Genomic DNA, 26207 nt, shown 5'->3' with positions numbered 1-26207 from the left:
CAGGCAAAAATATCTGGGAAAAGTTGAGAGGCTGGTCGAGTAGTCAGGAAAGCAAAGATACAAATGGAAGAAAAAAATAGCTGACATGGTAAAACAGGGAGGCAAGACATTTTAAAAATATATTAGTGATAGAATGAAGTGCAAATGTGGCATTGTGAGACTCAAAGGTGAAGGGAAGAAATATGTAGAAGCTGATAAAGATAAGGCTGAATTACTTTACACATATTTCTGTTCTGTGTTCACAGCTGAAACACCGAGAGCGGGACTGCAGAAGACAAACACAAATATGGATGGAAGCGTGGTAGACCCTGATCAATTTTCAGAGGATTGTGTTTGTGAGGAGCTAGTTAAACTAAAGGTGGACAAAACAATGGGGCCAGATGGTGTACATCTGAGGGTACTGAAGGAACTTAGGGAAGTTCTGGTGGCTGACCTTTTCAATGTTTCTCTAGAATCGGGTGTGGTACCAGAGGACTGGAGAAGGGTGGATGTGGTCCCTCTCCATAAAAGTGGAAGTAAGAAAGAAGTAAGGAACAACAGGCTAGTAAGTCAGACTTATGTGGTAAGTAAATTAATGGAAACACTTTTAAAACAGAAATTAGTGAAGTTTCTGGAATCCAGTGGATTACAGGACCCGAAGCAACATGGATTCACTAGAGGCAAGTCTTGTCAGAAAAATCTGATCAATTTCTTTGACTGGGTGACTAGAGAGTTGGATTAAGGGAACATGCTAGATTCGGTGTATTTAGACTTTAGCAAAGACTGTGACACAGTTCCATATAGGTGTTTACTAAATAAACTAATTGCCCTCAGTATGGGCCCCAAAGTAAAGGACTGGGTCATGAACTGATTGAGTGGAAGGTAACAAAGTGTAATGGTCAATGGAGATCGATCTGTGGAAAGGGATATTACCAATGGTGTACCTCAAGATTCAGTTCTTAGGCCTGTTCTTTTTAATATTTGTTGAAAGCAATATTGCTGAAAGGCTGTCAGGTAAGGTTTGCCTCACTGCATATGATACCAAAATGTGTAATAGAGTAGACACCCCTGATGGTGTGAATAACATGAGGAATAACCGAGCGAAGCTTGAAGAATGGTCTGAAATTTGGCAGCTAAAATTTAATGGTAGGAAATGCCAGGCCATGCGTTTGGGCCTACAAAAACCTGAGGGAACTGTACAGTTTAGGGAGTGAACAACTTTTGTGCACGAGAGAGGAACGGGACTTGGGTGTGATAGTATGCGATGGTCTTAAGGTGGCCAAACAAGTTGAAAAGGCAATGGCTGAGAACTATTGTAAGCTTTGGCAGGAAATCAAATTTTAATAAACATAAACATACTAGGGTAAAATAATATTTCTATATTTTTTGTGTAAATTCCCATATCCTGTTGACTTGTTTGGATATATTAATAAATTTCAATTAAAAAAACAAAACATACTAGGGTACATAGTGAGAGGTATGGACAGTAGGAAAAAGACTGTGTCAGGTGGAGAAAGACTGTGTCTGAATTCATGAATACTTGGGACAGGCACGTAGAATCTCTTAGGGAAAGGAGGAGATGGGCTGTTTGGCCTTTATCTGCCATCAATGTTTCTATGTTTCTCCTCCCTCACACCCTGAGATTCTGGAGCTCTGCCTTTCTCTTGGATCCTGCATGTGGATCAGGGAGCTCTTCTGAAAATGCTATCCTGGAGGTTCTGAAGTTTAGCTTCCTACCTCCTGCCAGAGCCTCCCTATCAAATATCCGTGTCTCGATATCCACATGTACCAAGACAGGAGGTTCCTCCCCAGCATTGTCTAAAATCTTATCTAGGTGATATGTGCGGATGCCGGGTTTGACCACTGGTCTGACTTAGCTAAGTGTTTATTTTTTTATGCTAAGGGATCTCTAATGCATAATCTGTCTGCCATTCCAGTTCAGATATTGGGATATATTAAGAAGCAGCATTTCAGTGGCTGACTGTAGGGAAAATGATTGTTATGATGCAGTCTTAAAGCAAATGTGGGGTGAAGGGTCTCCTAGAGTGTATATCGCAATATTGTTACTGTGTTTGGAAGAAATGATTCCATGGCTTAGCATTACACACATTCAAACTTGTGCTTAATGGTGGGATTTGACCCTTTACCCAGTGTGGGACATAAATTCTTGAGGAGAATTCAGATTCAGAGACTAATGCTACCAACGAATAAGAAAAAAAAACAACAATATTAAGAAAATGATCAATGACTTGCCAATGACAACATATGCAGGATCACTGAATTGAGACTTGATGATTTTTCCCATGACGTCAACTTTATAGATGCATCTGTAAGCGCCTTCATTGAAAGTGTCTAAGTTTGTCAGTTCATGGGTTGCTGTGTCCTCTTCTCTCATTAGTATGTTCATTCCGATGGGATTTGATTCATTCAGCTTGTAAAAATAGATGGTGGTATTGACAAATAGCTTAGTAATTCCACATATTAACTTCAGAGTGCTTCCTTTCTCAAATCTAATGTTTTTGGGCAAATAATTGATTGTAGGTTTTGGCACATCAACATCTGCAAGAGAAAGAAACACACTGGACTTTCTAAGGTACTGCAAAAATATAGTTAGCAGCAATGGACTGACTTCTGGATTGTGACATATAACTAAGGTGCAATACCACTTATTCAAAACAGTACACATCAGTTTAAACAATAAGCTTTATAAAAACAAAAAAAGCAACTATAAGCGGGCCAATGATTGGAGCAGGAGTGGTAGCACTACGCGGATCATCTCAGTCTGTGATCTAACAGCTGTGCGTAGGCTCCGATTCAGAGGCCCCAAAAAAAGCCTGAAAGTTTAAGGGCTAGTAACACTGATGTGTACTGTTTTGAATAAGTGGTATCGCATATATTTTTTGTGATTTAGTTATTTATACTGCTGGGTTGAGTGGTTTTAGGTTACATAACTAAGGTGACCATACGTCCCGTTTTGAATGGGACTGTTCCTTTTTCAGATCCCCTGTCCCATTGTCCCCATGCACAGCTTCAGGACGCCGAAATGTCCCGTTTTCAGAGATGGCGTCCCGAAGCTGTGTGGGGGGCCGACGGGACAGGGGATCGCAGGAGAATGGGCTGTCTCCCTGCTTACCCGTCCGCCGCAGCAACAACCACAAAAAAGAAAAGTACAGAGGTGTCGGCCCAGAAGCCTTCTTCCCGTCAATTCTGACGTCGGAGAGGAAGTTCCAGGCCAGCCAATCGCTGCCTGGTTGGCCGGAATTTCCTCTCCATCGTCAGAATTGATGTTGGGGAGAAAAGAGCAAACAGGGCAGGGGATCCCCGACTGCCAAGTAATCCACTTCCCTCCCTTGCAGGGCCAAAATGGTCAGGGGGGGTCTGCCAGGTCTGGAACCACCCTTCCTATTCTTAGGGCCGGCGTTAGGGGGTGACAAACAGGGCAGCTGCCCTGGGCCGCACAGCTTAAGGGGGCCCCGCGATCCAGGCAGCTCACTTAGCTGCCATCAGCCCTGCCTACAGCTGCGCCGGTACCGCTAACCAGATGGCAAAAATGAAATTTTATTTGCATTAAGGGTCCTCCATTCTTTGGGCTGAAACTGAGAGAAAATAAAACGTAACCCAGTATGAGGAAGGAAGGGAAACATTACAGCTAGAAAACACTCTATTCAAAGGTTAATTGTTTGAAAAGAGGGGGTTCATTTCAACCATAAGATTCCCGCAGTTTCGGCAGCTCCTATTAAAAGTGTTTGAGTACTCTGAAAAGCTTGGCGCTCTGATTTTTTGTTTGTTTAAAATCCCCAGCCAGACAAGTGGAAGTGTCAGCTTGCAAAGCAGCTTACTCAAAGGACTGCTTTGTGGGAGCTGTTGACTTGGCCATCAGGATAGATTTGCAGATGAAAGCCAATGCCCATCATGCAGTAGAGACTCCCCTAAGAGCTGCCGAGGAGGAAAAGTAAATCTGCTGGTTCAGCCTCGGGCTCTCGCTCCAAGTGACGCTCTTTTTCTGCTCAGGCGATAAGGATCAGGTGGAGAAGCAATAAGGGCAAGCTCATTCTTCTGGCAGGAGGGGTCCCGAGGGCATTTTGCTGCTCCCTTGACTCCGCTGCAATTTACTGGGGCTCTGTGCTTAGGGATACATGGGTGGAGGGGGGAGATAAGCGGTCTGCCCCAGGTGCTCCAAGGCCTGGTGTCATGAACTTCTTTGGGCAGCACCAGCGTTTACAATTCGCTGCTGTTGCCGGCTTCAGGTCTTCCTCTCTGCCAGGTCCTGCCTTCAATAGGCAGGAGTCAACAGAGAAGAAGGCCCGAGTTGGCAACAGCAGCGAATTGTGAATGCTGCTGCTGCCCGAAGAAGTGCATGATGCCAAGCCTTGGGTGACAGAAGGAGGAAAGGGAGCAGAGGGGGAGAGAATTGCTGCACCCAACTGAAGGGAGAAAGAGAAGGAGAAGGAAGATGAGGGAGTGAATGAAAGGAGATGCCAGGGCATGGAGGGAAGGAGGAAGGTATGCCAGACCAAGGGAAAAGGAAGGGGGGAAGGAAGGAGGCGATTTCAGAGCATGGAGGGGGAGGGAGAGATGGAAGAAAAGGAAAGGAGAAAGATGCCAGGGAATCAGGGAAGGGAAGATACCAGACCGTGGGGTGGGAAGGAAAGAAAGGAGAAGAGAGAGATGCCAGAGCATAGAGGAGAGGGTGGAGACAGAAAAATGGAGAGGGGGTGAAGCTAAAATGAATCATGTACAAAGGAGAGAAGGGGCACAGGACAGTCTATTGAAAGGACATAAAAAGAGGGAAGATGCCATATGGAAGAGAGAGAGAGAGCGAGAGAGGGCAGACACTGGATGGAAAGGGCAGAGAGGGCAGTGAATGAAAGGGGCGAGACAGAGGGTGTGAACAGTAGATGGAAGGGGTAGAGAGAAGGGGACAGATACTGAATGGAAGTGTGAGAGAGAGGAGGGACAGATGCTGAATGGAAGTGGGGGAGAGGGGGAGCAGACGCTGGAAGGAAGTGGGGAGGAGAAAGAAAAAAGGGCACATGCTGGATTGAGGGACAGGATAGAGTTAGATACTGGAAGGGGTGCGGGAAAGAGGTGGCAAGCTATAGGCAGACACAATAAAAGAAGGAAATTGTAAGAAAGAATTTAGACAGGCAGAAAATAAATTGAGAAGGAAGAACAGGAGGAAGGGAGCGGAGAGAGAGATGCCTGAGCAGGGGGAAAGGGGAGGAGACAGACACCAGACCTAGGAGGAGGAAAAAAGGAAGGAGACAGATACCAGATCTGAGTAGAGAAAAGGAGGAGAGAGATATGCTAAAATCTTCTGGGAGGGAAGGAGGGAGGGAGGAAGGAAGGCGAGAAAAAGACAGAGAAAGGGGTGGTTGTAAGCAGATTAGAAAGACTAGCGAGAGAAAGGCCTGGACCAAAGGGGAAAGACAGGAGGCAGATGCAGGACTATGGGAGGTTCAGACAGAGGGGGAGAGGCCCTGGGGAAGAACAGGGAGATTTAAGATCATAACACAGGAGGGAGAGAGAGGGAGACCTGGAACAAAGGTACAAATGAGAACTGACACTGGATCTGGGGAAGGTAACAGAGGGAAAAGAGAGAGAGACCTGGACCCAAAGGGGATGGGGATGGATTGTGAAAGAAATGTTTGATGCGAAAGAAAGAAAGATTGGATGCACAGTCAGAAGGAAGTGCAACCAGAGACTCATGAAATCACCAGACAACAAAGGTAGGAAAAATGATTTTATTTTAAATTTAGTGATCAAAATGTGTCTGTTTTGAGAATTTATATTTGCTGTCTATATTTTGTACTATATTTGTCTATTTTTCTTTAGTTACTGAGGTGACATTGCATATTTTAAAGTAATTTGCCTTGACATGTTTGAAAAAATCCTGAAACTCGTAAATGATAATTAACATTTTCCCTAACTTAGTGTGCTTTGTGTTTTTTTTAAATTTTATGTTTACCATTATGAATTAATAAGATATTGTGTGTACATGAAAAATGAATGGAATAAATCGGGGGCAGGGCCGGGGCGTGGCTAGGCCGGGATTGGGGGTGGGGCTAGGGCAGGATTGGGGCGGGGCTGAATATTAATAGATGTCTCGTTTTGATGAAAAAAATAAATGGTCATGTTACATATAACCCATATCACAAACTTATAAACCAAACCAAACCAAAAACCCTCCCCTCTGCTTGTTTTCCATTCAGTGGCATAACAAGGGGCCAATTTCTTTTTGGAGGGGGCACTTGCCCACCTCCTTCTCTCCATTCCCTCCCTGCCATTCCCCTGATTGCTCACCCAACTCAAAATATAAGTGCCTCAGCTGGCAGGGATCCCCAAGCCTTCCAGGTATAGACATCCTCCAAAAGGTGGCCAGGACTTCCTTTTACCACGTTCAGCAGCATCGCAGTCACCAATATTGGAACCCTGCACATGCTCAGAGATGCTGCCACTCATTGCTGAGCTTGGTAGAAGGGAGTTCTGGCCACCTGTGGAGGAGGTCCTTAGCTGGTACAAGCCAGATTAGAATGAGGAGTCCTTTCCACAATTTCTGCTCTCTTTCATGCCCTCTCCCATTTCCCCAGCTGCTATTACTACTAGTGATGCCCGATTCAGGGGAAAAAATTTTCGATTTGATTCGATTCAGCCTATTGAATCAATTTTCTTTATTCGATTTGATTTTCCTGCCTAATTGGATGTTTTTTTCAAACATCCTGGTGGGTTTATTTTGTAGCCTCTTCATCCACCCCACCCCTTTTGCCCTCTCCTACCCATGCTGGTGCTGTGGTGTAAACAAAATAAACAAACAAAAAAGACTTTTCTTCTCTCTGTTAGGTCCTAGCTTACATTCGCTGTCTAACACCAGCTCTGGCAGGATACGCATTTAAAATCTGACATATTGTAATCAGAAAAGAGAAAATAAAATTATTTTTTCTACCTTTTGTTGTCTGGTCATTATTCAAATCATGTTGGTCCTAGGCTCCGGTTTCTGTTTATCTTTTGTTAATTCGCTTACCAGGGTCTCCTGCCCATTTGACGTTTTCTTCTTTCTCCATGCTCACTATCTGTCTTTCATCTCTGTCCTCCCCTTCCATTTCCCTTCCCTCCCCCGGCGGTCTGGCACCTCTCCTTTTTTTGTCTCCATCCCCGCAGTTCAGCATTTCTCTAATGACCACTCTCCCCATCCAGTATTTCTATCCCCCTCCATCCACATCATCCCTTGGGTCCAACTTATCTCCCTTTCTTTTCCCTCCCTCCCTCCCTCCATCCCATTGTCTACCATCTCTCTCCCTCTCCTCTATTTTCAGACCCATTATTTCTTCCCCCACCCTCAGTCTGGCATATACCCCTTTCTTTGGACCCCCCTCCCCCCGTGCACCTCTAATAGCTACTCCAGACCCTCCCCCCCAAAGGCTGGCATGTTTCTCACTTCTCTCCACCTTCGTCCAGCTTCCCCCTGGCCTCCTGGTCTCACTTTCAAAACTAATTATGGCCTGCAGAGGATCAACGGTGATGTATGTATTCTAGTAGGCTGCCGTTGGCCTCCACTGCACTTTCCCTCTGCCGTGGTTCATCCCAGACCAAAACAGGAAGTGATGTCAAAGGAAGGGCGGAACCACAGTAAAGGGAATGTGCAATGGAGGCTGACAGCAGCCTGCTAGAATCGCTACATCACCAGCAATCCTCTGCAGGCCGTAATTAGCTTTCTCAAGTGTAACTTTGCTAACCAATTGTCGTCTTTCTACATGTTTTTCCTCTGTGAATACCGAACAGAAGTATTTGTTTAGCATGTTTGCTTTGTCCTCATCACTCTCCACATAGTGGTTCATAGTACTAGTGTTGCCCTATTCAAGGAAAAACTTTTCGATTTGATTTTCCTGCCCAATTGGGTGTTTTTTTTTAAATGTCATGGCAGATTTATTTTGTAGCTTCTTCACCCACCCCACCTACTTTTGCCATCTCCAACACTGCGCCAATGCTGTGGTGTAAACAAAACAAACAAAAAAGTCTTTTCCTTGTTCTGTTAGATCCTAGCTCACGCTTGCTGTCTTAACACCAGCTCTGGAAGGATACACATTTCAAATCTGACATATTGTAATCACAAAATAGTAAATAAAATTATTTTTTTTTTTTTACCTTTAGTTTTCTGGTCATTTTATTATTCAAATCATGTTGGTCCCAGACTCTAGTTTTTGTTTGTCTTCTATCAACTCACAGGGTCTCCTGCACTTTTGACATTTTCTCCGTACTCACCATCCATCTTCCTTCTCTGTACCTTCTCTTCCACTGCCATATCCATTTGTTTTTTTCCCCACTACCATCTCTCTCTCTTCCTCCCTCTCTCTCCATGGGTCTCTCTCTCTCTCCCTCCTTTGTGGTATCTTCCTCCCTCCCCCCCCCAGTCAGGTATCTCTCGCCTTCCTTTTTAACTCACTCCCCCTTGCAGTCCAGTCTTTTCTCTCCTACCTTCCCTCCTCCAACTGTTAGTCTCTCTCTCCTCATTCCCTCCCCCGCAGCTCCAATCCGCACTCCTAACTTCCCAGCTGACAGTGCTTTTTCTTATATGCAAGCACTACCAGCTGGTTGGCTGGCTAATTCGTCTCCTATCTATGGCAGACTTGAACCGAAGGACACAATTTGGGGGGGAGCCATGGCCCTCGGGTCCCCTTGTTCCGATGACTATATCTACATCTGCCAACCCCCTGATGCTGTGCATGTGCGGTTCTGCCTAGCCCCGAGAGCCATGCTTTGTGATTCATCTCATAGCCGCCCGCCTCAGATTGGTGGGGGATTAGCTGCAGGAGCCTGCTCCCGTGGCTCTGTAACAGGAGGAAGCTCTGCTCTTACAGCTGCCTCCTCTGACTGCACCATCACTCCGATCACGGTCCTGTTGCTGCTGAGGGACAGGGAGCTGAGATCTGACCACTGAATTGGTATGGCTGATTTTTATAAAACCCAAATCGATTCAGCCAGAGTGAATCGATGAATCAATTCGAATTGAAAATTGGGCAGTTCTAGTTCATATCTTCTTTAAGTCTCGTAATTCCATTTTTTTTTTCTTTCTGCTTTCACTAATATACCTGAAAAAATTTTTGTCTCCCTCTTTTATATTTATAGCCATTTGCTCTTCCGTTTGCACTTTCGTCAAATGTATCTCTCTCTTGACTTCTTTCAGTTTCATCTGATATTACTTTCTGTGCTCCTCTTCCTGATTTTTTTTAATATTTCATGAACGTCGATTCTTTTGTTTTTATTTTTTCTGCCACTAGTTTGGAGAAGCATATCGGTTTCCTTTTTCTCTTCTTTTTATTTATTTTCTTCACATAAAGGTCAGTAGCTCTTTTTATTGCACCTTTCAACTTGGACCACTGATTTTCCATTTCTCATATGTCTTCCCATCCAATCAGCTCTTTCTTCAGGTACTCTCCCATGCTACTAAAGTCTGTACGTTTGAAATTCAGGACTTTGAGTTTTGTGTGGCCATTCTCCACTTTGGCTGCTATATCGAACCAAACCGTATGATGATCGCTACTTCCCTGGTGGGCCTCCACTCGGACATTAGAGACACTTTCTCCATTTGTGAGCACCAGATCCAGTATCGCTTTTTCTCTTGTGAGGTCCGTCACCATTTGTCTGAACGGAGCCCCTTGAAAGGCATCCACGATCTCCCTACTTCTTTCTGATTCCACAGACAGAACTTTCCAGTCTGTAACCAGCAGGTTAAAATCACCCAACAATAACACCTCTCCTTTCTTCCTCAGCTTATGAATATCTGCAACAAGATCTTGCTTCGATTAAGTCGGAGGTCTGTAGACAACACCCACCCAGATAGAAGTTTCATCTTCTCTTTTCAAAGCTATCCATATCACTTCTTTCTTTCCCCAGAATTTCAGTCACTTGGATATCTGTCTTTACATAGAGAGCTGCTCCTCCATCTTTTCAACCATCTCTTGTCCTTCCTAAAAAGATTATAGCCCGGTATATTGGCGTCCCATCCATGGGAAACACTAAGCTATGTCTCTGTGAAAGCAACAATATCCAAGTCTGTTTCTAACTTAGAAACATAGATATGACAGCAGAAAAGGGCCGACGGCCCAACAAGTCTGCCCAATCATGATCCCTTCCACCCTCGAGAAACTATCCCCTATCATACCTCTGTAGCGACCCCACATGTTTGTTCCATTGTCTCTTGAAGTCGAGCGTGCTACTAGCCTCGACTACCTGACGTGGAAGACCATTCCATCTATTAATACCCTCTCGGTATTTCCTGGTATCCCCATGAAATCTTCCTCCCCTAAGTTTTAGCGGACGTCCTCTTGTCACCGTAAGAGTGAAGATTTCCTCCTCCTCCTCGATGCGACCTGTTATGTACTTGAAAGTTTCTATCATGCCCCCCCCTTTCTCTGTGCTCCTCGAGCGAGTATAAGCGCAGACTGCTCAGACGGTCTTCATATGAATGATCTTTAAGTCCTGAGACCATCCTTGTGGCCATTCTCTGAACTAGAGAGTTGCGCGGGGATAGAAATCCCACCCGTCCCCACCCGTCCCCGTCAAAGTCCCACCCATCCCCACCCGTCCCCGTGAGGAATCCCACACGTCCCCACCCGTCCCCGTGAGGAATCCCTCCGTCCCCACCCGTCCCCGCAAGGAATCCCTTCCGTCCCCACCCGTCCCCACGAGGAATCCCCTCCGTCCCCGCCCGTCCATATAAACTTCAGAAATAGTTATTTCATTTAATTATGCTACTGAATTAAAGGCTCTGGTAGAAACCCATTTACAAATAAGCAAAAAGACTTTATTAATTTGAAAATATTAATTGGGAAGAATACATACTTTGCAAATGGGTTTCTACCAGAGCCTCTAATGTTTATAAATTTTTATCAACACAACTAATATACTACTTTATCCTGAAGCAAAATAAAAAAAAAGAAATATAATTCTTTTCCTACCTTTGTTGCCTGGTTTCTGCTTTCCTCATGTTCTCATTCAATTCCTTCCATCCACTGTCTCTCTTCCTTCTGCATCTTCCATTTGCTCTGTTACTGTGCCTCTCCCTTTCTTCCCCCTTCCAAATTGGTCTGGCACCCATCTTCTTCTCTCCGCTCCCCCCATAGTCTGGCATCTGTCTTCTTCCCTGCCAGCGTCTTCTCCCTACTCTCTCTTCCCCATTTCCTTTCAGCGTCCTTCTCCCCCCATCTTCCCCATGTCCTGTCAGCGTCCTTCTCCCCCCTCTGTCTTCCACATGTGCTTTCAGTGTCCTTCTCCCCCCTCTGCTTCCCCATGTCTTTTCAGCGTCCTTCTCCCTCTCTGTCTTCCCCATGGCCTTTCAGCGTCCTTCTCCACCCCCCCCCCGTCTTCCCCATGTCCTTTCAGCGTCCTTCTCCACCCCTTTGTCTTCCCCATGTGCTTTCAGCATCCTTCTCCCCCCTCTGTCTTCCACAAGTGCTTTCAGAGTCCTTCCCCCCCGCCCTTCCCATGGCCTTTCAGCGTCCTTCTCCACCCCTTTGTCTTCCCCATGTCCTTTCAGCGTCCTTCTCCACCCCTTTGTCTTCCCCATGTGCTTTCAGCATCCTTCTCCCCCCTCTGTCTTCCACAAGTGCTTTCAGAGTCCTTCCCCCCCCCCCCGCCCTTCCCATGGCCTTTCAGCGTCCTTCTCCACCCCTTTGTATTCCCCATGTGCTTTCAGCGTCCTTCTCCCTCCTCTGTCTTCAAGTGCTTTCAGAGTCCTTCCCCCCCTCCTCCCGTCTTCCCCATGGCCTTTCAGCGTCCTTCTCCCCACTCCTTCTCTACCGCCCCGGGTGCAGCACAGCCGGCCAGGTCCCCTTACTTTTGTGGCACTTCCCCGACCGACTGACAACAGCCCCGGTCTGACAAACCTCCCTGCCCTTAACTGCGAATCTAAATTACCTTATTACAGCTGCTGTAAGAAGATAATTTAGATTTGCGGCTACAGGGCAGGGAGGATTGTCGGACCGGGGCTGTTGTCGGTCGGTCGGGGAAGTGCCACAAAAGTAAGGGGACCTGGCCGGCTGTGCTGCAACCAGGGCGGGGTGTGGCGGGGTGGACCGCCCCCTCCCTTGGTAGCCACTCGAACCGCGAGGCTACTCTCCTCCTTACCTGCACTGCCTGCAGCACAGAGCCAAACGGAAGTCTTCCCGACGTCAGCGCTGACGTCGGAGGGAGGGAGGGAGGGCTTTGTTTAAGCCCTCCCTCCCCTCCGACGTCAGCGCTGACGTCGGGAAGACTTCCGTTCGGCTCTGTGCTGCAAGCAGAGAAGGTAGGGAGAAGAGCCGCGCGACTGAGTACATCCAGCCCCGCAGGAACCCCGCGACCCTCGGAGGCGTCCCCACGGGATCCCCGCGACCCTAGGGGGCGTCCCCACGGGATCCCCGCGACCCTAGGGGGCATCCCCACGGGATCCCCGTGACCCAAAGGGGGAACCCGCGGGATGCCTGCGGTCCCGCGGGATTCCCGTCGTCCCCGTTCCCGTGCAGCTCTCTACTCTGAACTGACTCAATTCTCTTCACATCCTTTTGGTAATGTGGCCTCCAAAACAGGTGCGGTCTCACCATGGATCTGTATAATGGCATTATAACTTCGGGTTTTCGGCTGATAAAGCTTCTTCTGATGCAGCCAAGCATTTGTCTAGCCTTTTTTGAGGCTTTCTCCACCTGATTTGCAGCCTTCATGTCTTCACGGATGATTACTCCCAAGTCTCTTTCTACTTTAGCTTTTGTTAAGTTTTCTCCATTTAGGGTGTATGTAGTGCAAGGATTCCCGCTGCCAAGATGCATCACCTTACATTTTTTGGCATTAAAGTTTAGTTGCCAAGTACTGGACCATCAGGGCTTGCAGATCCTGGTTTTTGTTGCTTAGACTTTGGGCGTTTGTGGTCATTGCTTTCCAGCTACTATTCCTCAACAATCTCATTTTATGTATAGTTGTTAATTTCAGCTCATTTCCTGTTGCATCACTAGGAAGTGAATTGCTAATATTGGTGTTTTCATTGCTATCTTTATTATCCTCAAATCTTGTCTTTTGCTGGGAGTGGCCACCGGAAGTAACCTCCATATATACGCTACCCCCATCTTCTAGTTTAAATGCCTAGAAACATATTGCCTGAATTTCTCAGCTAGGATTATTTTTCCTGCCATGGTAAGGTGTAGCCCATCATTACAATACATTCTCTTGCTTTTCCATGTATTGCCCCATCCTCCTATGTACCTAAAGCCTTCTTGATGACACCAGGCTTTGAGCCACCTATTGAGTTCTCAGTATTTTATACTCTTTCTTCTCCCTTTCCATAAGTAGGCAGTACTTCTGAAAAAGCTACAGTCTTTACAAAAGGTTTTATCCCCTCCCCCAGCTCCCAAAAAGCTTTCTGCGCTGCAAGTCTGTTAGTGTTGGCTAGGTCATTTTTCCAAGGTGGATAATATCAGGGTTCAAATTCTTTGCTTCTTCCCTAATTACAGTCAATATTTGTCTAGCATTCCTGGTAGCTGAGGATCCTGGAAGACATTTCAATATTTAGTATCTTTATGAAATAGCAGTATGAAAACAACCAAAACCACTGCTATGATATAGTCAAGTATATTTACAACTGCTTAGGAGTTGATCTAAATATACGTAGCTTCATGACTCTCTGCCTATATACGTAGCTTCATGACTCTCTGCCTATAGTCTATGCAAGCTAGGCATCCAAAATCACCTATACTTGTATCATGTATGAGGGGGGTACTGAAACATTCTCAGCCCAAGCAAGAAGAGAATGACGTGGATATGGTTCAATCAATGATCGGAAACAATGTAAAAAAACATAGAATTTTGTTTCTGCAAATTGGCACTTAATAAAATAAGATTCTCTTTTTCAGCTACAGTAACAAAATAACACTCAGAATTTAGGAAGTTAGTTGGTTGGGCTGAGAACTTTTCAGCAGCCCCTCGTAAAAGTATGTGCTGTCTTGTCACTGTGCATACTTTTACAGTGGGGTAAATTTTATACGAGCCTTTTATGCATGTAAAGCAGTGCTTATGCAATACAGCATGGTCGTCACTATGAAATCCTTGCATATACTTTTCCTTTCCCACTCTAATCCTTGCTTCTCACCTAAAGACACCCCTTTCACGCAAGGCATGCATGCTATTATCTAATGAAGACAGCAATTTTCATTCATGAGAACTTCTGTTGTAAAGACATGGAATTCTGTACTGTAGCTGTTATCCTCCTATAGTCACGAACTGCTGCAGAAGGATGTCACTTGCATCTTTCAGCTCCTCCCCTCAACAGTGGAGTATAGTGCCCTCTTCAGTTTTTTCTTCTGAAAGTGAACCACTACTACTATTTATTATTTCTATAGCGGTAGAATGCACATGCAGCACTGTACATTAAACACACAACAGGCTGTGGCAAACAGCCACCTATCTCTCTCAAAGCACATTCGACCAGGAATGTTTCCACCTCCTGGGTGGAGTCCCAAATTGTTCCACCCAATGAAATCTGTAGAGCAGCTACTTGGTCTAGTCTCCATACCTTTGCAAGGTTACATAGTAACATAGTAGATGACAGCAGATAAAGACCCGAATGGTCCACAGAGTGGACTTGATGGCTCAAGAGGATGCCACATTTGGGGCAGGCAGGCTCATCTGTCCCTTCCTAGATGTCAGCTGCAGTACAGAATCCTATGTCTTTGCAACAGAATGGAAGATTAGGTTCTTACCTCAGTAATCTTCTTTCTAAGACAAAGGATTCTGTACGTCCCGCACTGTGCACATTCACAGATTGCCCGTTTGCTGCCTTGGACATTGCTGGGTCCAACATGGGGCTTCTTCTCCTGTCAGTTCTATAAGAATGTAAAATAAAAAAAACCCATGAATAAGATTGATCCTTGGGGTTTTCTTTTGCGGTAGTGCTAGTTGCACACAACAGGTTGGTTCCTTGATACTCCTAAGTTGCAAGTTCATGTTGATTATTCTTCTCTTTCATGACTTACAGAGTAGAACAGAAATGTATGATAGGAAAGTTCCCCATGCCCCTCCTCTTTTTTTCTTCTGTTACAGTGGAGTTTGATTGCTTTGGTACAAACCACCATACTCCACTGCTGAGGGGAGGAGCTGAAAGATTTGAGTGACATGGTTCTGCAGCAGTTCACGACTATAGGAGGATAATAGTTGCAGTACAGAATCCTTTGTCTTGTAACAGAAAGATTACTTGGGTAACTCCTGTTTCTGCTCAAGCATAACTTGTGTAAATTGCCCATCCTGTGACTTATAAGCAAGTTTTTTCCTCTTTAAAAATCCTAGTTAGGGACTTACCTGAACATATAACAGCAATATCTTCTGCATGGTTACAGTTGGTCTGTCCCCAGTCATTATGCTGGCACTGTGTCAGCAGGGCCTCAGTCCCTGTGCAGTGTACATTATCTAGCCAAATGGGGCCTGTCCCAGAGCCATAGGCGGGCTTTTCAGGTTGTACAATGGGCAATGCACAGCCAAGTTGTCTGCACACTACCGCACTTGCCGCCAAGGTCCACTCATCATCGCACACCGTACCCCATTCGTGTTCATGATATACTTCTATTCTCCCTGCACAGTTATGGGGTCCATCCACCAGTCGAATCTGAAGACTGTCTGAAAAAAACCCCCAATCATAGAAAAAGTAATGTTTTAAACCTTTTATAAGGCAAGATAATGTCTTACAGGCTCAGTACTCAAAAGCTATGAATATGCACAAATATTTCAATGCTAATGTATCATCGACAAATTAATGCCCACCACTGAATTTGTATTCAAGTCACACTTTGTTCCTCAGAATGCCACACATTAAAATTGTGTGGTAGCCGTCCTCACCGGAACTATGTATAGTGTGATTCTTTTGATTAAATGTGCTCATGTTAGCCTTAAATGTTCAAAAATCCAAAGCACTCTTTTTCCCCTGGAAAAAAGATATACGCCTAGATTCTTCATTTATTTTAGATAATGAACAAATAAACCAAGTAAGCTCCCTAAAAATATTAGGAGTCACAATTGATGATGGATTAACCTTTCATGAACATATTACAAATACAATTAGAATATCTTTTTTTAGATTGCGTATGATCAGATCAATTGCTAAATTTTTAGAGCCTAAATCTTTAAACATACTTATTCATTCACTCATTATTTCAAAAATGGATTATTGTAATGCATTATTATTTAATATCTCTCAGAAAGAGAAAAAACGTCTCCAGATAGTCCAAAACACAGCAATTAAATTAATACATAACTGTAAAAAATTTGACCACGTCACACCACTTTTTATTGAATCTCATTGGCTCCCTATCTCTCATCGTTTTACTTTTAAAATACTACTTTTAGTTTTTAAAACATTGAGCACAAACGAACCTCAATTTATTAACAGACTACTTATCCCATACTGTACCTCTCGCACATTAAGATCAACCAATCAAAATCTTTTAACAGTTCCTTCACTAAAAATAATTGGAACTCGTCGTACTGATATTTTTTCTGTCATAGCCCCACAATTATGGAATAACTTGCCCCTGTATCTTAGAACTGAAAAGGATTTAAAGCAGTTTAAAAGTAGCTTAAAAAGTTTCCTTTTTAAGGACGCATATAATGTATGAAACCAATTTCCCTAATCCTTCCTAATCCTATCTTTTTCCTTATTTCCTTCCCTTACCTCATGTTTTTTTTACCTCATACCTTTTATTTTTTTATACATATGTAATTTTACCCTTCTTTCCTTATGTGTCCGTTAGTCTGTATAATTTTAATTTAATTTAATTTAATTTAATTTTCTTTTTTTAACATTGTATTAAAGTTTAACTAACCTTGTATTTGTATTATTTTTCTTGTTTTTGTAAATCGCTTAGTAAATTTAAATAAGCGATTCAACAAATTTTGAATAAACTTGAAACTTGAATAAACTCTTATTTACGTTTTATTACTCAATAATTTATATAATTTATAAAGTATCCATGCTCATTTAGAAAACATATTGTGAAACTATGAATGCTTAATGGTAACTTAGCTTTGAATCGGGTCTGTCTTAATCCCCAGCGACGCGTTTCAACATTTCATCAGGGTCGGGGACGGAGAGAGCAGAACGATTCGGAACTTTAGCTAAACGCTAATTCCTTGCAATGTTCGCCGGAGCCATAATATTATTGCAGGGAATTAGCGTTTAGCTAAAGTTCCGAATCGTTCTGCTCTCTCCGTCCCCGACCCTGATGAAATGTTGAAACGCTCCTAATATGTACAATACTCACTTTTATCATCCCCTTATATCACATTTACAGATATTTGATGGGATGCTCAAAATCATAGTAGGGAAACTCTGAATAGAGTAGTGGAAATGGATTAGGCAATTTTGGGAGACTATTTCTCTGGTACCCGCAGCCTGAATTTGATGTGTGTTTGCCCCTGTTTTCCACACATGACAAATTTGGTTCCATTCGGTTAAAGTTTCAAAGACTTATGCTGCCACCAGACAGACAGATGGATAGAAATTCTCAACCCTTTATGTATAATTTTTTTTCTAAAATTCCTTTGGATTAGACAGAATAAAAAAAGCAATATAAATTGGTGAATGAGGTACTTACCTACCAGCATGAATCCTGTGGTATAGACTGAAACAGAAAAGAGAATCTTTATGAGCATGGCTTTCTGCTAATATTAACTGATATGTATCATCAGGACAATTTATTACTACAGAAAAAGTCCTATCGAATATACTTGTGGATTAGGCTGAACTAGTTAGCAGAATATGCCAATATTCTGAGAATTTTTCACTTAGGTATTAAAATGTATGATCTGTCCACTTGGCTGTGGTTTGGGGACACTGAAATACAGTAGAATCCCAGTTATTCAGCACCCATGGGGATTGGTGGATGCCGGATAACTTTTTCTGGTTGATTGAGAGTGCTGTGTTAGAAACCTTGTCTAACCCAAATCTCAAATCCCCCCCCTTCTGCCCCGACCAGTCTGGCAGTGGTTCTGAGCCACAAAGCCTCCTCTCCCTCAAGCTCCAAAGCAGTAGAAGCAGGCGGCAGTCCTGAGCCGTGAACCCCCCCTCCTTCCCTTACCTGAAGCAGCAGTCAGTCAGCAGGAGGCAGCGCCCAAAACAGGTTACTCGCGGCCAGTCCCGCTTACTACTGACCGGCTGCCACTTCAGGGAAGGGAGGGAGCGAGCAAGGGGGTTCGCGGCTCAGGACCGCCACCACTTCTGCGGCTTTGGAGCTTAAGCAAGGGAGGTAGGGGGAGGGGTTTGTGCTGGTGCTTTGGGACAGAATTGGGGGGGGGGGGTCATGGCTCAAGACTGCTGCTATTGCTTTGGGGCTTGAGGGTGGGTGGGATTTGCAGCTCATGACCGCTGCCACTGGTGCTTTGGGGGACTTCTTTTTTCCCGGTGATTTTTTTATTGACAGTTGAGTGAGAGTGCCGGTTAACCAAGTACTGGTTAGCTGAGATTCTACTGTAGTACATTGGTTAATGGGTATGATGATCAATAGCTTTAGGCTAAGGCATAGAACCCAGTGATAAAGACAGTGGCAGCCGTTCATTCTTTAGTTTAATGAGGCATGCAAATTCTCTCCTCTTACTGTGATGAGTGTGACCAGTGTGCAGTATATAAGAGCTCTTTTATAGGTTTGGTTATTAGTAACAATTATTCACATGCTTTTCTTTGGGAATATAGCTGGGATATCCACCTGTAAGCAAATTACCAGCCCCAGAGGGTGCTTATATAGCTCCAGGTCCCCAAGCATCAGGGAACAGGGAACATAATATATATGAAATGTGTAGTACTCTGGGATATGGATATTTACCTGTGTTCTCCAAACAGATTCAAGTCCTTACCCCTGGACAATACAATACCCAACAAATATGAACCAGGCTGTGTATGTTCTTATGTTCTTAAGATATTTTATTCCTATAACAAGTGGCAGCTGCAGTGGTCAGATAGTACAATGTGAGCAGATGTGAAACCTATAGTAACATAGTAAATGACAGCAGATAAAGACCTGAACAGTTCATCCAGTCTGTCCATAAGTTATACCCATTTAAAAAATACATGATTAAATTAATTTGTCTCTTCTTTGATATTTCTGGGTCATAGACTGTGAAGTCCGCCTGGTATTGTCCTGGGTTCCAAATGCTGAAGTTGTCATCTAATCAAGCCATTGTGACATCACTGCTGAGGTTGGCTCTCAGGCATTGGTGGAATGAGGAATTATGACATCACAATCTCAGCTCTGGAATGTTGCTACTCTTTGGGTTTCTACCAGGTAACATAGTAAATGACGGCACATAAAGACCCGAACGGTCCATCCAGTCTGCCCATTAGTGATACCCATTAAAAATACATAATTAAATTAACTTGTCTCTTCTTTGGTATTTCTGGATCATAGACTGTAAAGTCTGCCTGGTATTGTCCTAGGTTCCAAATGCAGAAGTTGCCGTCCAAGCTCACTCCAACCTATCCAACCATCCTCTTTGCAGGATATCTACCATAAAGTCTGGTCAGTAACATCCTCATGTTCCATATTAGTGGAGTTCCCATTGATGCCCACCCCAGCCCACCGTACACCGAATCACCATATATGGGACACAGGCTATGCAGATCTGTCCAATACTGGCCTTAGTTCTTTAATTTACATCCTTCACTTTCTAATTAGAGATCCTCTATTTTTATCCCATGCTTTTTTTTTTTTTTTTTTAAATTCCGTCACCGTTTTCCTCTCTACCACATCCCTCGGGAGGGCATTCCAAGCATCTCCATGAAGAAGAATGTGCTAATATTGCCCCTAAGTCTTCCTCTCGGTAACCTCAAATTAAGCTCTCTAGTTTTACCATTTTTTCTTCTCTGGTGAAAAAAGCCCAGCACAGTCAGTGTACGAGAGGTCTCTCAGGTGATGCCCAGCACATTCATTTCAGGAGAGGTCTCTCAGGTGGTAGGAGCTCAGCATGGAGATAATGAGCTGCCAAGGCAGGGTCACTGGAAATGTTGCAGCCTGGGTCTGTCCACTGGTTCTGGCCTATGGCATCTCGAGATCAGACTTTGGGTATCTGCCTCATGGAACAGACCACTGGAACCAGGCTTGTAGAACAGAACTCTTTTGGGGAGCAGACCTTGTAGATCAGCCCTCTGGGCTGTCCAGTGATGCTTCCTTTATACAGTACCCTCTGGCCAGAGAAAGATGGGTGACAGCATGCCTGTATGTAATGCCCCCTTAGGAGCATTCTTGGGTTTAGGGCCTTTGGGACTAGTTCTGTCAATCCCTTATATGTATGGTATCTAGTACCTTCACCTAAAGGTAAAAGGGTTTGAGTGGGTAATGTTTTTCCTCCTTTTCTCCCAGGAAACTCCAACAAATGTCTATAACTCTTAGGATTTTTCATTTCTAATTTATTTGTGACCACCACTCACAGAACTCTCTCCTGAGCAGAAAAATCACTCTCTACTTCAGAGCCTCCCAAACTGTAGGTCGAGACCTCAAATAGGGTCACAATCTGGATGGGTTTTCTATAAATGCATCATTTATCTCTGGTGGGGGGGGGGGGGGGGGAGGAGGGGTCATACAATCGCACTTCCAGCCGGGATTGACAGCAATGCTTTAACAAATTTCTCCAGTTTTTGCACAGATTCAATAAATAACACTTTATTAGCATATTGTGTGCGGGCCCTGGTTGGATAAAGCAGTGAGAACTTAATGTGGCAATGAAAAAGTTCACTGCAAAATGGCGCAATCGACCGCCAGTGGATCGCCAACTGCGCAGAGAAATCCTGGAGCAGTAAGATCTGATGGTCACCATATTTAAGTCCATGTGCCTTGCAATATTGTGTGAAAATCCATTCCTTGTCAGCAAAATTCAAGAACATGATTATCACAGGTCTTGGTTTTGTATCTCCATCTCTTCTCTGCCCCAGACGGAGTGCCCGTTCCAGACTTAGAGACATTGACAACGCAGCTGGGTCCACTTTTCCAATGAGTCACATAAGTCAACATCTTTTATATGATCTGGAATGCCAATACATCGAGCATTGTTCCTCCTGCTTGTTGTTCTCATGATCTTCTAGTTGTTCCCGCAGGGCCGCATTAGAAAGGTTTCCAAGCTGCATATACGCTGCTCAAAGTTATGGACGAGGTCTTCCTGTTGTGCAATTCGATCTTCCATGCGTTGAATTCTGCCCACTTGATGTTCAAAGCATTCCTTAAGGTCTTCGATGGTTGGATCTATTTTTGAACGTTTATCTTCCATCAAAGCAGTTAAATTCTTAGTAAGCTCACGTACCATGTCTTCATGCAGTATAAAAATCGGGCCCGCCATGTCATCGGCCATCTTGAAGTCTAAGGTTTTCTACTTGTCACGTGTAGATTTCATCATATTTTGAGCCATAACCCCCTAAGATTTCCAATAAAAAAAAGGTATCGTCCCATAGTGAGTAGGGTTCTGTGCTGGAATATATGGCAATGGGCTCTGGAGACTGCAGAAAAGTTTAAAAAAAAAAAAAAAGTTGTACAAGTCGGATGCCCCGGAGCTGCTGCGAGGGACGTGCATTCAGACCAAGAGCATCAGGTGACCCCATTACACTAGTATTCTATAGAGGCAATTATGTGCATGACTGAAATAGGCTCACAGTCCGCATAAAGTGGATGCCTATATTGTTGTGCCCAGTTATAAATTGCCCCATAATTAATATATTTAAATTTCTGAATGCAGAAATAATAGGGATAACTCTTTACAGATAAAGTTATTCTTATAAAGTTATGCCAACATTTTCAGCATTCTGACTTGAATGTCTGCTGGAAATCTGAATAAAGATATCTGTATATCTTTGTGTATTCCTTGTCCCCTTAACCCAGTGGTCTCAAACTCAAACCCTTTGCAGGGCCACATTTTGGATTTGTAGGTACTTGGAGGGCCTCAGAAAAAGATAGTTAATGTCTTATTAAAGAAATGACAATTTTGCATGACGTAAAACTCTTTATAGTTTATAAATCTTTCCTTTTGGCTAAGTCTTAATAATAATATTGTAATTTATAGCTTAAGAGACATATGATCAAGAATCTGCTTTATTTTACTTTTGTGATTATGATAAACATACCGAGGGCCTCAAAATAGTACCTGGCGGGCCGCATGTGGCCCCCGGGCCGCGTGTTTGAGACCACTGCCTTAACCCCACTAAATTTTTATCCAGTCACCCAAAATCTAGCTACGTAACAGGTTGGTTTGGAGGTGATCCTGGGGTGTGGCAAAACTACATGCTGACTAGATAGAATTAGGCAGAAAGTTGGTCGAAATTTAGGGTTACCAGATGTTCAGATTTCCCCGGATAGTGTTGGAAAACCCAGCACTTTGTCCGGGTTTTGAAAAGCTTCCCGTCAAAATCGTATCGGGAAAGGGCATCTGCGGTGATGTCACTGCATCATGTCTGCACATGTGTGGCTGTTATCTGGGGGGCGGGGCTTGGGGGGGGGGCGAAACGGGATGCGACACAGGCAGAACTGGGTGGCCCTGGGTCCGGATTTTCCTTCCGGAACATCTGCCAACCCTATCTAAATTTATCCAAATAACTGTAACTAGATAGATCCAGCAGCAGATTCATCTGCAAACGTCACACTGAATATCTGGTTAAGTTATCCAGATAACTATTTGCCACCTTGCTGAATATTGGCCTCAGAGATCCCAGTAGAAAAGAAAATTCATTTCAGAGTGTGTGGTGGGGAGTGTGTGGCGCAGTGGTTAGAGCTATGGCCTCAGCACTCTGAGGTTGTGGGTTCAAATCCCATGCCGCTCCTTGTGACCCTGGACAAGTCACTTAATCCCCCATTTACAACAGATAGAATGTGAGCCTACCAGGACAGATAGGGACAAATGCTTGAGTACCTGTATGTAAACCACTTAGATTATAAGTGGTATATAAATAATGAAAAAAAAATTATATATATAGTATTGCTTCATTAATAACTAAAGGCCACAGTACTGGTTTAGCAACAACCAAATCAGTATTGATTCTTCCAACTGTCCTTTGGTCAGAGAAATAAAAGCAACCAGAAGAGATCAAAGTTGTTTTTTCCCAAAAGGTTCCAATACACAAAGAAAACTGAAGCCAAAGGAAATATTTGTTTTATTCTTATACACTTAACATTCTTTAACCTTTTTTTTTTTCAGCTTAAAGTAGCAGGAATATCAGTTATTTGCCAGGGTGCCAGGGTTAGAGACTTCCCCCCCCCCAAAAAAAAAAAAAAAAAATTCTCCGCTGTAGCTATAAATTATGGTCAACATCCTGTTTCCTCACCAGATGAGAAATTCAGGCTTCCTTTACAGGCAAGGTGGCCAGATTTAATTCAAAAATGATATTATAGCTATGAAAGGGGAAGCACTCCTAATAGGTGATTTCAATAAGCTGGATATTGATTGGGGCATCCTTGTCGTGAAATGGGACTCATGTTTGGATGATGTAGAAATCATAGGCATTCTGATATGACATTAAGTGTCTAAAAAGATTCTAACAGTGAAGACCACTAACAATGAGATAAGTCTGGTCTATTTTTTCAAATTTTTGGAAACAAGTGCACTTTATTGTCTTTGAAGAAATAGTTAATTTATAGAATTGTTTGGTGAAGGGTTAAAACAACAAGTTTTTATAAAAATACAACTAAAAAAAAAGCAAATATAAAAGTGAACCAATGATTGGAGCAGGAGTGGTAAAACTACGCGGATCATCCCAGTCTGTGCGTAGGCTCCGATTCTGAGGCCCTTAAAGCCTTAAAGTTTTTAGGGCTAGTAACACTGATGTGTACTGTTTTCAACAAGTGGTATTATACAGTATTTTTTTAGAAATCAAAGAGCCAGATATTCAAAGGATTTATGCTTCTAACTGTAAGAATTTTGCTTATAAATTGTTCTCTTTGAAAATTTACTAAGACTGAGTGAAAAATTTTGTATTAATATTTCATTAAACTCAAATTTAGGAGCATTAAAAGTAGGCAGCATCAGGGGTGGATTTAGGGAAGAGAGCTGCACGGAAATGGGGTTGCTGGGGATCCCCTCCAGATCTGCAGGAATCCGATGGGATTGGAAGTAGTTCCTACGAGGTTTCTGCAGGAGTGTCCCTGCCAGGGTCCACATTAGGAGTCACCACCTAGGGAAAATGATCTAGATGTCCATCATTGAGGATACGTTGAAACCCTCAGCTTCGTGTGCAGTGGCGGTGGCAACGAGAGCAAATAGAATGTTAGGAATTATCAGGAAAAGAATGGAAAATAAAGATGAAAATGTTATGCCTTTGCATCACTCTATGGTACAGCCGTATCTCAAATACTGTGTGCAGTTCTAATTGTTATATCTCAAAAAAGATATAGCAGAATTAGAAAAGGTAGAGATGGGTGACAAAAATGATAAAAGGGATGGGACAACTTTGCTATGAGGACAGGCTAAAGTGGCTAGGGCTCTTCAGCTTGGAGAAGAGACAGCTCAGGGGAAATATGATAGAGGTCTAGAAAATACTGAGTAGAGGGAAAAGTGTAGATGTGAATTCCTTGTTTGCTCTTTCCAAAAATACTAGGGCTAGGGGGCATGTGATGAAGCTACTAAATAATAAATTTAAATTAAACCAGAGATTTCTTCACTCAATGTGTAATTAAACTCTGAACTTCGTTGCCAGATAAATGTGGTGAAATCAGTTAGCTTAGCAGGGTTTAAAAAAAGTTTGGATAATTTCTTAAAACAAAAGTCCATAAGCCATTTGGGTAATCCACTGCTTATTCCTAGAATACGCAGCATAAAATCTGTTTTACTGTTTGGGATCTTACCTGGGTTGGTCACTGTTGGAAACAGGATACTGGGCTTGATGGATCTTCAGTCTGTCCCAATATTGTCTTATGCTTTAATGTTCTTATGTCCTCCAAGACATCCAATTACCACCTCCTCCTCCCTTCAATAATTCTGCACAGTTGCCCTTGCCCTCTGCCCTTAACAGGCATCTGTCTTTAAAAGGCTGCAGGCAGAAGTTAATGCGCGCTGCTTATGGCTGACCCAGAAGCCCTCCTTCTGACGTGTTCCACATTCCACATCAAAGGGAAGACTTTTGGATCAGTCTTTGGCAGCATGTAGGAATCACTGCCTGTGGCCTTTTGAAGACATATGACAACTTGATTTATGGTTTATACTGCCCTTGTACAAGATGGCAGAGTGGTTTACAAGTTCATTGCAACAAATCAAAATAAAGCAGAGACGATAGGAATACTAAATCACATTGAACAGGAAAGGTAAAATATACCACTATAATTTCAAGGCTTGCTTATCTTAAAAAAAACATATTGAAAAAAACCACAAAAAAAAAAAAGAAGCAGAAAGTTTCTAGGGCCAGGACTTTGTAAAGACTTTCACACTGAAATGTAAAGGATATGCACTACTTCAGCGACATTATTGACAACAAATAAAAATAAATTGTTCTTGATTCTGTCTGGAGTGGCAATAGTTAAGAACTGAAAGGATTTCACAATGTTGAATTTTCATTTTTGGTGGGAAACAGTATGGGGCTCATAATCAAAAAACAAACAAATGTCTAAAAAGTGGCCTAAATGGCTACTTGGCCGATCAAAAAGCCTGATCGTCCAAGTACCCATAATCAAAGCTGGTTTTAGACGCATCTAAAACCAGCTTAGGCCTTTCCCCTGCCTCTAAACGCACAGAGAGAAAAGAGGTATTTTTAGAGGCGGGCAAAGGGCGGGCGGTGGGCCGACTTACACCTAGGCATACAACAGGTATAACCAAAACATTTGACAGGTTGCCTAGTCAGCACTTACATGTTTTGACTTAGACCAAGTCAAAACAGGTATAAGTGCCGAAAAAGGGGCCGCTGAGATGATGGCGGCTGGCGCGATCAGTTCAGCGGCCCGGCAACCTACCCACCCCACCGCTGCAGGAGAGATGCCTCATCTCCCCTACCGCGATGTGATCACCCCTCTACCCGAACTGCCACAACCTGTGGCAGGAGAAATGCCCAATCTTTCCTGCCGCAGGTTGTGGCAGTTTGTGTAGAGGAGTGATCGCATCGTGGCAGGGGAGATAGCCAATCTCTCCTGCCGCGATACATCACCCCCCAACGACATCGGGGCAAGAGGGAGCCCAAGCCCTCTTGCTCCGCGATCCCCAACCCCCCTCCCGACATCGGGGCAAGAGGGAGCCCAAGCCCTCTTGCCCCGTGGCACCCCCGA

At 43.7% G+C, this 26207-nt stretch overlaps 1 protein-coding gene across 1 annotated transcript in view; it reads right to left on the bottom strand.

Annotated features, from left to right (window-relative positions):
- LOC117346301 (deleted in malignant brain tumors 1 protein-like) overlaps positions 1-21312 on the bottom strand; it is an 88078-nt gene extending 66766 nt beyond the window's left edge. Inside the window, exons 1-3 of the mRNA XM_033915701.1 lie at positions 21108-21312; positions 15298-15612; positions 2096-2120 (exon numbers count right to left, since the gene is read on the bottom strand). Of these exons, the coding sequence (XP_033771592.1) occupies positions 2096-2120; positions 15298-15612; positions 21108-21312 (545 nt within the window). The remainder of the gene's footprint in view (positions 1-2095; positions 2121-15297; positions 15613-21107) is intronic.
- Between the last annotated feature and the right edge of the window lie 4895 nt (positions 21313-26207).

This window comes from Geotrypetes seraphini, chromosome 12 (genome assembly GCF_902459505.1).
Source record: "Geotrypetes seraphini chromosome 12, aGeoSer1.1, whole genome shotgun sequence".
Lineage (NCBI taxonomy): Eukaryota > Metazoa > Chordata > Amphibia > Gymnophiona > Dermophiidae > Geotrypetes > Geotrypetes seraphini.
Note: the sequence above shows the minus strand (reverse complement) of the source record. Positions and strands in the feature narration are given on the sequence as shown.